This window comes from Heteronotia binoei, chromosome 2 (genome assembly GCF_032191835.1).
Source record: "Heteronotia binoei isolate CCM8104 ecotype False Entrance Well chromosome 2, APGP_CSIRO_Hbin_v1, whole genome shotgun sequence".
Classification (NCBI taxonomy): Eukaryota; Metazoa; Chordata; class Lepidosauria; order Squamata; family Gekkonidae; genus Heteronotia; species Heteronotia binoei.
This window is the reverse complement of record NC_083224.1, coordinates 59,581,730-59,593,136: the sequence shown is the minus strand read 5'-3', so window position 1 is coordinate 59,593,136 and position 11,407 is coordinate 59,581,730. Positions and strand designations below refer to the sequence as shown.

The 11,407-nt window shown below is 44.7% G+C and overlaps 1 protein-coding gene across 1 annotated transcript in view; it reads right to left on the bottom strand.

The window, feature by feature from the left end:
* Positions 1-9,299: 9,299 nt before the first annotated feature.
* Positions 9,300-11,407, bottom strand: part of ARL8A (ADP ribosylation factor like GTPase 8A) — a 40,566-nt gene continuing 38,458 nt past the window's right edge. Inside the window, exon 7 of the mRNA XM_060231119.1 lies at positions 9,300-11,238. Within this exon, the coding sequence (XP_060087102.1) occupies positions 11,189-11,238 (50 nt within the window). The 3' untranslated portion in view covers positions 9,300-11,188. The remainder of the gene's footprint in view (positions 11,239-11,407) is intronic.

Here is an 11,407-nt window from a genome sequence, read left to right as displayed (position 1 = left end):
TGCAAGACCCCATTCCCTGAGATGCTGTGGCTGGTCTGCCTTTTGTTGCAGCCACTGACTCTGCCTCTTCTGCCAGCCATTTTGTGGTTCTGCCCACAATTCAATGTCAGTATTCCAAAGGTGTCCAGAGGCTCAAAACAATTGAAGGCCCCACCATAAAAAATACAAACGGGATTGCCAAATTAGAAGACAATGCAGTAAAAGAAGGATGATGCATACAATAAACTCAGCAATAGACTACAATCCCATTCCCTTATAAAAATGTCCACCTGTTCCATTATACTGCAATTCTGACTCCTTTATAAAAATGTTATTATGAACATTTCTGTTTTGCACATTCTGCAGCATGATAGAAATAGGAGGACTGTCCTCTTCTGGTAGGTCATTCCACAAGATGGGAACCACAACAAAGAATGCACATCTACAATCACTAAACCTAACGATTTGCAGGATGGCACCCTCAGAAGGCTCTACTCAGATAAGTGGAGATGGCACAGTGGAGCATTGCAGGAGAGGCACTCCTGCAGGTACCATTTGCTTGTCCAGCACCTCTTAAATGTACACGAGTCTTGCCAGAAAAACCTTGCTTACAAATGTGCCTGAGCCAGTCGTTGCTCATCTAGGGAAGATAAGGCTTCCTGGTCAGAAATCCTTAAAGTTGTGTCTTTCACACTGCATAAAAAGGCAACACTACAGAAGGCAAAGCTTTTCCCCATCACAGCATCTTCATTTGCAGGAAAGATGCTGTGGAACCTTTTGCTTGCTTTGCAGCTACAGCAAAAGGCCTGCCAGTAAAACAAACCAACCCCCTAACAAAAACAACAACAAAAATACAAACCTAGGAACCCTTGAAAACAGCACCAATTTTTGCACCAAAAAACCCTAAGACCGTGTAAAAATAGTACTGAAAACATTGAGTTTGAATCTTGCCTCACTATTCCATCTTGATATATCAATTTTTCTCGGCAATATATATCATTTTCCCCTTGAGATTCTCAATCCCAGGCAAGCCTTGGTAGCTCAGAAAAAAGCAGGCTGCACCTTTAAATAATTACCACTGTGGATGAGACAAAGACTGTCTTTAGTCAGCAAAAACAGGCATCTTAGTTATTCAGACTTGGGAAACCAGACCCAGAAGGAAAGAGACTACAGTTCAGTGTTACAGTACATGCACAGAAAGTATAAGGAGCCAGGTTGTATCTTCTATTACTGGGATATTCTTCCAGGGAATCCTAAGGATCTACTACCTGTACAATGGTGGGCAAAACAGATCAATGGCCACTCCACAAAGGAGAAGAGTAAGACTTCCAAAAAGGTGGAAAGACTCATATTCTATCTTTGTTCTCAAGTACCAGTCGAAGGCTCAGAGCATGGCTCTCCACAGAGACCCAAAGGCATGGAGAAAAGAACTGCTAGGTTGGCTCACAGCAGCAGCACACACAACACACACACAACTGCACTTGGGAGAGACTCCTGGGCCTGGCTGTGTAGAAATGTTAAAGTGCCTTGTTCTCTGCTCTCTTTGGATTGCACCCTCAGGAGTGATAAAGGCCACTGAGAGAGGGAGGCAGTTGCTAGGTGATGAGCTGTAACACAGGGGGATCAGTGAGGGCTTTGTATATGGAATGACACCCACAGTTCCTTCTTGGGCCTGCTGCCATGGAAACAAAGCCTCAGTCTTTGTATAAAGAGAGTGATGTTTGCTAATGGGGGCAGCTATCCAAACAGGAGCCCTCCCAGGACAGGCGCACTTGGTATCTCTTCCAAGGAGCTGTCTCACCAACAGATTGAGCCAAGGCACTCTGTGTCGGCATGGGGGGCAGGGCCTTTGCCCTGTGGCTGTTAATCATTTGGATGGAGCCTGAGGAGACTCATTTTGGGGATGAGAGGCTCAGGTCTAACTCCTCTGAAGCCAGACACCTGGTTTCAGGGAAAGAAAGAAAGGGGCAACAAGGAATGGGAAGGTTAACAGAGGAGGAAAAGATGGCAATAGTTAGCAGGGCAGTAGGGGAATGCAATCTGAACACTTTGCCAGAGGGTGGGTTGCCATGACCTGCCAAGCACCAGGTCTTCTGCCTTCAGAGACCCTTCAGTCATTCATGCTTCCCACCAAATCCTAAAGAATGAAAGAATAGCCCCAGGGTGACAAAAGACTTAAGTACTTAACAAAACTTTAAAGTATTTAACATCTGTAATTAAGAACAATATATGAAGTTACAAAGCCCACTATAATGAGGAAAATTTACAAACAACAAAGTAATACAAAATGTAGTGTGACTCAGTGCAGTAACTCAATGCAAATACAGGTTGCTCTTAACAAATAGATGTCAAGCTAATCCAAAGGTGTGGCTCAGCCAACAGTATTCTTCTCTGGCCACTTCAGACTTGACCACCTTGAGAAAGCACAGCTGTACCGGTAATCGATAATGTCCGGTTTCGAGCAGCCTCAGTCTTCAGCTCGCATAAATCTCAGAGCAATGTCCCTATGTCTGAAATCAATTCCAAAAGAGGGGGAAAAAAATTCTAGCTCTTGGGGATGTCTATTGCCTTCCTTTGGATTGAAATATGATCCTTCTACTCCTAGGCTCAGTGTCCTGCTCCTAGGTTCAGCCTAGAAGCAGAAGGATAATATTTCATATATTCTCAAGGTGTTCAAGTCTGAAATGGTGAGAGAAGAATACTGTTGGCTGAGCCACACACACACACAAAAGACTGTCAAGAGCCACAGGAATTTTTTCCTTGCTGTGGTTAACGCTGGCATTAAGTTCAGGAGAGAAATTAGCTATACATTCAAAATGTTGGTACTTTTCAAGCTGATGTCTTGTAGCAGAGGGTGAACTTTTTGGCATCACATCCTCAGAGCTTCTTTGCTTCCTTAAACTCTACCATCCCCAGGTTCTGCCCACAAATCTCCAGGAACTTCCCAAGCCAGAGTTGGCAACTTTAGGTGGGGGCTGATCTCTTGTTCGTATGGCCACCTTGTGGATTTAGTAGGTGAAATGAGGGCTCAGTTAAGATTCCCCATTGTGGTTTTATTGGTTAGACTAAGCTTTGCTTGCAGTCTTGCAGACTGAAATATGACACTTCCCTTGTGCAGGGATCTTACTATGGTTGGCACTGACCTAAAGGACAGTATTTGAGAAGTTCCTTTGCACTGATCAGCTTATGCACACAAGGTGGGGTTGCCTGCACTTAAGATTCTTGCTACTTATAGGATCCTGTCCTAATGAATGTCCTACAAGTATTCTGAGTGACTGAAACTAGGCAACTATGGCACCAACCCATGGAGAGAAGAGAAGCACTCTCACTCACACCACACTGTCTTGATCCTAGCCTGTCAGGGTGAGGTTGTGCGCAGCTGAAGTGCTGATGTGACCTGAATGTCTAATGAGACAGGAGGGAATGGAGGGGAGCCGCTTTTCATGCTGTGCTCTCTGCTGGTTTACCCTGAGCCAGGGCCAAGCAAGAACAATGCTGGGTTTGTTGCAGTGGCTCTTGATTGGTCAGGGAGCTGGGGGTGGGGAATGGATGGGGGGGAAGGAGACAGAGACCAAGAATGGCTAGAATACTGGAGGGGGGGGGAGAGAAAGGAAAGTGTGTCTAACATTCAGAAAAAGCTGGGGCCAGGAAAGCAAGCCTCCTTCCCTCAAGAGTGTAAAGAAAGCCATGCACAAGTCCACAGTAACAAGCCACAGTTCATTGCTATTTCAACAAGGTGATAGAGCCCAAAAGCTACTACTGGAAGAGAGATGGGGTGATCTCAAAAGGTGAAGGCCAGTTGGCAGAATTGGCACTGCAGGGCACAACCAATTGGCACAAGAGACAGTTAAAATAACTAAAAGGAGAACTTCCAGTTCTAGCAGCAGTACAAGTGGATCCCAAGGGGGAAGGGACAACCCATTTTCCCTTCCCCTGCTGACGCTTCTGTCCCTTTCTAAGAAGCCTCAACCCCCAGCCCAGCCCTGCATCACCTCTGTGATGATGGTAGCTGTGTGAGGGATGGCGGGGTGTGGGGTTCCAAACCTTCCTGCCCAGCTAGCTAACGAGCCCTGGAGAGATAATTGGTGCAGACATGTTGGCCCATGCCTTCAGTTCACTCCACCACCTTCTTTTTCCTCCTCCTCCCCTCCCCCCCCCGCCAACTCTCCAGCCACCATTTTCCCAATCCCCTCAGCTGCCCTATATTTTGGTATGGGATTGCCAAGTAACCCCACAATGTCCATGGAGGTTCCCTGGATCTGTTTTTGGAGCCGTTGATCAGATTTTTTTGACTTGCACTCTGGGCCCAAGTTCAGAATAATGTACAGATACCTCTAATTACCCTGCTCTGCCAACAAAGGATGGCCCTCTTTCTATTCAGTTACTTTTGACTTTCCCAGAAGCATCCATCTACCTACCGTGTGAAAACAGAATCCAAGAAAAAGTGGATTTCTGGCCTGACCAAATTCAGGAATCCCTTCAATTCAAATTACCATGGATTAGAAATTGAATTAAAGGATACATACGGATTGAGGCCCAATTTTTCAGCAGCATCAGAATGCATCCACCTGCTAGATGAAAAACTGGTTTTCAAAAATGAGCCAAATTCTATCTACCTCAATTAGGGCCAAATTAGACTTTTTTTTTTTCTGATCAGTTGACCCATTGTCACAAGCCCCTGCTGGGAACTGATTCTCCACTCTGGTCTCTTTAAAGCCCAGCCTCCCACAATCAAATAAAAAGGACGGGTAGTATGTAAGCCATGGGGTCCTCAACATGGTGGCCCACCACCACCTCTTCTGGCACCTGAGTGCTTTTAAAAAATCAGTCCAAGTGAGACTTTTGCCCAACAAGGCTTCTGCTTGGTGAAACTTGGTGGCCAGACTTTGACTCAGAAGCCACATGTAGCTCTTCACATATATTGTGTGGCTCTTAAGGCCCCCACTGCCCCACTGGCTGGCTTGGAGAATACATTTAAAGTTGCTTTATTTCCACTTCTCCCTCCCTCATCTATTTGCTTTCCTTCCTTCCTGTCTTTTGACTCTCAAACATCTAATATTCATGTCTTGGCTTTTGTTTATTCTATGTGGCTCTTACATTAAGCAAGTTTGGCCACTCCTATGATTGGCTGTGCAGATTTTTTTTAAAAATGTTGCTTCAGTAGCAGCTGACACCACAGCGCAAGGATCTTCACTGTGTGACTGAAGGTAAGATGGAAAAAAGCTCTCCCGTTAAATTGTCTAAATAAAATATATATTTAATAAATCGTGAGTTTGCAATTGCTAGTATTTGCCATACACAAAACTCCATACATCCAGGGCCTTTTTGTCGAAAAAGCCCAGCAGACTTATTTGCAAATTAGGCCACACCCCCAACACCAAGCCAGCCGGAACTGCATCCCAGCTCAAAAAAATCCCTGGGTGAGTATCCAGTGGCATATTTCCTCTGAACCTAGAGATTTCATTTAGCTACCATGGCTAATAGCCATCAATAACTTTATCCACCATAAATTTGTATGATTCCCTTTTAAAGCTATCTAAAGCAGGGGTTTCAAACATGTGGCCCGGGGGCCGAATCAGGCCCCCAGAGGGCTCCTATCAGGCCCCTGAACAACTGGCTCTTGTCTGCTTCCTTCTGCATGTCAACTTGCTTTGCAAGGCTTGCTCAATCGCACAGGAGCTACAGAGCAAAACCTTGATTTTCTCCATTGGTTGAGGCTCCTCCCCCTCCTGGTACCATGGGGAAAGAAGAAAAGAGCCAGAGCTTCCTTTGACCATTTCCCTGAATCCTATGGGAGAAACACAAAGTTCCTTTAAGACCAAGTGCTAATGTTTTATGCATTTTTTATTTTGAGGGAGGGGGTTTAATAAAAAAAAATCTTTTAGTTGTGTTTGTCTGAGCCTTTTAAAAAGTTTATATCTCTGCTACCTAATCTTAAATAGATACACGCATGGCCCCGCCCAACACAACCTGGCCCACCTGACAAGGTTTCATTTGTCAGATCCAGCCCTCATAACAAATAAATTTGACACCCGATAAAGTGACTCACCATGTGACAACAAAATCCCTAAATGTGAAAACACTTTGCCTGTCTTCAGTCTACACCTGACCAATTTCATCATGACCTTGGTGTACCAGGAGGTACACCTGCCTTCTCTACACTATCACAAGATAGATACCAATATAATAACATTCAGAGATACCTACCTTCCATACATTTTACTACCAATAATGACTATTTCTGATCCGTGATCCATGAATAAACATAATACACCTCATAACAGTCCTTGCCATTCTATTAAGGACTGCATACACATAACATACTCCATGCAACAAATCAGTCCTGAGTAATTAAAATGCAATAACAAATGACTCTTCATGTTGAGTCCTGTGTTCTTTTGCGAGACCATAGACTGATTAATCTAATTTTCTACAAGTTCCCACCAAGTTTTCTCTTGTTTTTTGCAAGTTTTCCCTAGTTTTGTGTAAGACTTCCTCAATGGAGAACTGGTTGTGATTCACCAAAGTCCCACAAAAGAAAACAGGACTCATCGTGGAGTCATTTGTTCTACTGCATTTTACTTACTCAGGACTGATTTGTCACGTAGACTGTTATGTTTATGCAGTCCTTAATAGAATGACAAGGACTGTGTTATGAGTTGTATTATCATGTTTATTCGTGGATTAAGAATCAGTAACAGTCATTATTGGTAGCAATATGTACAGCATATAGATATCTCTGAATGTTGTTATATTAGTATCTAACTTGTGAAAGAGCATATACTATTGAGAAATTGTTGTTGAAGGAATAGATGCATGGAGTTTTGTGTATGGCAAATACTAGAAATTAAAAACGAAGGATTTATTAAATATATTTTATTCATATAGTTTCTAGGGAGAGCTTTTTCATGGCATTTAGTTACTTCTGTATATAGCATTTTGTGCTGAGATATTGTATTGGCAAAGGTAAGCTGGAGCAACCATTTGTAGCTGACTCCACCTCCTGTGACAACCATTTTGTGGCTGCGCCAACCACACTGTCAGAATTCCAAAGGTATCTGCAGAGTCAAAAAGGCTGGAGACCCCTGGCGTGAGCTACGTACTCCCTAAAAGTCTCTTATTTTGGAAACTTGCTAGACCAAGGATGTAATATATTTTGTGAGGTAAACAGAAATCACCTTTTCCTAGATATCTGACCAAGTAGACAAGACACACAAATGGAGATGAACAACAAAGGTTTATTTAACAGCAAATAAAGTATTTAATAGAGTCGATGCTTTGTGTGGATGTCTTCAATGTATAAAGCAAAAATGGTGCTTAACTGACCCCCAAAACCTAACAATAAACCTAATAAAAGTCTGGCTATGCTGATGCTCCTATCTAGAGCCAAGAAATTCTGGTCCCACCCACCCCCCGCCCAAAAAAGTATTTTTTTTCCTCATTCCACTTAAGCTGAGGCTGGCTCACCCACTCCCATCCAGTGGAGTTCCATGGGCTCTGATTGGCTGACAATCACTTGACTTTTCATGAAGCCAAAATCACAAGGATTGGTTCAGAGCCCTGGGGGAGAGGCGAGACTTTTGAAGATGGTTGCCAAACTACTGTTGTAAAAAGGAAGCAAAATAGGGAGGAAAGTGGGTAGAAACTGCTGATGAATGAAATACAGACTTCATACTTCTGAACTGAGTAGGTGGTACATACCTCTCTCCATCCTCAGTTGCAGCTGGGGACTGCTCTCTCTATTCACTTATTCTTGTCCTACCAATCTACTCCTCCATAGCAGAGTATTTATTGTAGTCTGGATGGGACTGACTTGCAACTGACACGACGTGGAAATGCAGTCACCTCTGGTATTTTGAGATACTCTTTAGCAGCACAGTAGCCAAGCAAGAAAACCAACCTCTCTTGAGGTTCTTCAGGGATGCAGAGATAATTTCATCCTCTTTTCTTGAATTGAAATGTCTAGCTTCAGAGCAGGGGAGTAGGAACCTGCAACGGGACTTAAGGAAAGCTGCTATGAAACAGATAAAAATCCTGCTGTATCAGACTGAAGATCCATCTAGTCCACCATCCTGTTTCCAAAAAAAGGCTAGTGAGCTCACTGCACAAAGGCCTCAAGAAGAGTGTGAAGGTATCCATTGCCTCCTGTCACAGAGGTTCTGTTTAGTTATCAATGGATTTGTCTAAACCTTCTCCCCCACAAACTCACTATCATAGTTTTGATACAGAAGATCAAAGCAAAGCACAAGATTAAAGTTCACTGAACAAAAGAACCTCAAAACCCTCTAAGCTAGTAGCCCTCACATCGTGTCAGTGAACTTTCAGTCCATGATGTTTGTCATCTTGGTCAATTCAACTGAGTGACCCCATATTCTGAGACTAAGAAAAACCTCTAATCCCTCTTTGTATACTATTTACCATCCTACCAGCCTCTTATGTTCTTCCCTTAGCTATTCTTTTCTCTGAGCTAAAGGGCCATAGGTTTTAGCTGCTTCTTACTGGGGAAATTCTCCAACCCCTTGATCAGTTCGTCACTCTTTTTTGTTAGTATTCTACTACTAGGGATCTCCATTTTGAAATGAGATGACAGAATTGTAACATAGTATTCCAAATGCAGCCATGCCATCAATTTCCATAAAGGTATGATCCTGGCAGTTTGACTTCTCAGTCCCTTTTCTCGTAGTCCTTATCATTCTTTCTCACTCCCGCTATACACAAAGTTGACATTTTGAGTTTCGTGAATGGCTTCTTACACAATGTGATATGTAGACAGCCCTGAAATGGGATTCATCCACACCCTCACACAAACACCCAGGGACTCAGCAGTTTCCACCCTGCTAGCACAAACCAATTACTTGTGGTTAGCAGTTGCACCCGCAAATAGTGAGGACGACGGGGGAACACACACACAAATGGTTTGCCACCTGGAACAGAATTTCTATGCAGCTGTCTTTCAAGCAGCTCTCTAAACAACTGGATGCAGGTGAGAATCAGGCCATCAATGTCTATTTCACTAGAATCTCTGGAATCCTGGAAACTCTAGAAAGAGGTCTCTTCGATACAGATCTTTCCAGTCAGAACACACCTACTTATTCTGGAGTGACACCTGCAAGCACCTCAAGATAATGTCTTCCTTAGTTTCTTGCTGTCCTCCAACACAGGCCCCGCACCAAGGCACTACAGCTCCCCACCTCCAGACTGGGAAAAGACCACAGAAGAGCCAAAGAAGCTGAGAAAATTCTGCCAGGTATCAGTCTGAAACACTGCATGTATAAATGAAGAAAATCCCAGTTGATAGAGATGACCACAGTACAACCACCAACAACACAAAATTGTTAATTTATTATTGTTATTATTAGGAGGCAAAAAAAAAGTACTGTTACAATAATCATTTCCCATTCGAGAAGATCAAAATAAGCCAAAATATATTTTTTAAAGGAATAAATGACACTTTACAATTCATTAAATTAAAAAAAATGTAAATATCTCCTTGTGCAATTCTGTGAAAATGGGAACAGAAGAAGAAAAAGGATGCAGTTTAGAAAGCCCTCTCCCCAGGGAAGTAGCCCTGTGCAGGGCTGGGCCAGGTGAGGTTAGGGCAGGAAGGGCCCCCCAGCGTCACACCTGCCCACAGCTCGAGGCAGGGGAAGACACAGCCACATCTGGCCTGCAGTCGTTTGTCTTTCCCAGGGAGGCAGGAGGGGCTAGTACATGAAGCTTTATGATCCTTCCCATGATCCTATCCCTGGTCCCCAACGCAGCTGCAGGAAAGCCCTGAGCAGATACCAGAACACTGGCCCAGCTCAAATAGCCAGGAATACCCCACTCTTTCCTTGGTACAATCTGTGGCTTGAATCTCAGGCACCCCATTGCCCAGCAGGGTGTGAAGCACAATCTTCTCCACAGCTCATGCCTACTTATGAGAAAGAACTCCTCTCTTCAACTGCCATTGCCATCTCCCAGGTCTAAAATCTCACCTCCAAAGTTGAGGAAAGGCAGGTTGTACTCTCAAGTTCCAGACTCGTAAGAATGTGAGTGTGTGGGGGAAGGGGGAGTCAAGCCCAAAAAACTGAGGAAAACTGTTGCTCCTAGAAACATATAGTACCCTATATGCATATAGTGCCCTATAGTAACGTCTCCAGCTAGACAAGGCACAGAAGAGATTATTTCTTGTCTCTTCTGTTTTGTAACCCACGTCATGAGAGTTTTGCATCTGAGGAACATAGATGAAACAAATGTCCCAGGACTGACTGCTGCCCAAAGGGGCTTTTATGTCCATACCACTCCCCCCCACCCCACTCTGCTGCTTGTGTACAACCAAGGAGGGAGCTCTTCATGCACCTTCTGCCTGTCCCTCGAAGGAAGGGTAGCACACAGGCCAAAGAGGGCACTGGACAGACACCAGATATGGGCAGTGCCAGGATAGCTGAAGGAGAGGACATCCAGGGTCTTCAGAAGCAAGATGGGTGGAATTTAAGCTTGTGGGGTTGGGGGGGGAGGGAAGGAAACCATCATGTCCTTACCACTAGGAGAAAACAGAACAGGCCATCGCTTCCCAGGATTTGGGGGGCGGAGAGTCTCCCTGATGGTTCCAGACCAGGACTAAATAGGAACAATACTGCTCTATGAGCCTTCCCTTCCCCCATCCATAGCACTGAGCAGCTTGGGGAGGCAAAGTCACAAGCAAAACCAGCCGAGGGTGTTGGATTCCACCACAGAGAGGGAGCAGAGGGTGCTCAAGGAGGAAGTAGAGGAAGACAGGAACCAGCAAAAGCCATGCTCCACTCCAGCCCTTATCTTGTGGCTGCTTGTGACACTCCCAATACTGTGTTAGGTTCTTTCCCAGCCCCCATCCATATCACTGCTGCCCCCTAGACAGCCCACAGGCCCAGTTTAGTAACAGCGTAATTGCTTAAATTAAAAAATTAAAATATATATACATATATATATATATACTGTACACACACTGACGACAACAGAACAGTGCCAAAACCAGAGGAGGAGGGGGGGCAGACAGTTTCTTTACAATAAAAACAGGAGTTCAGTCTCAGCAGAAGAGGAATCTGGGGTCCCCTAAAAATACCCATCTAGGGAGAGGGGGCGGGTGAGAGGGATGGAAAGAGCCGGGGCGGGGGGAGAGGGGAGGGAGGAGGTGCGCTTGGGCTTTTACAATGGCATCTTCCCGATCCGAGACCTGGCTAAAGGGCTCTCAGCTTCGCCGGGACTTCGAATGCTGAATAAGCCACTGTAGGGTGATATCTGTGAAGACAAAAATACACAAAACCATCAACGAGATGTGAAGGCCAGCTGATCTGTGCAGGGCGTAGCAGGAGAGGCAGGAAGCGGACAGTGGCTTGGCTGCCAGATGGAGGCGTCCCCCCCACACCAGGCTGGGTGCATGCTCCATTTCTGCAGCTCTGCCAACAGC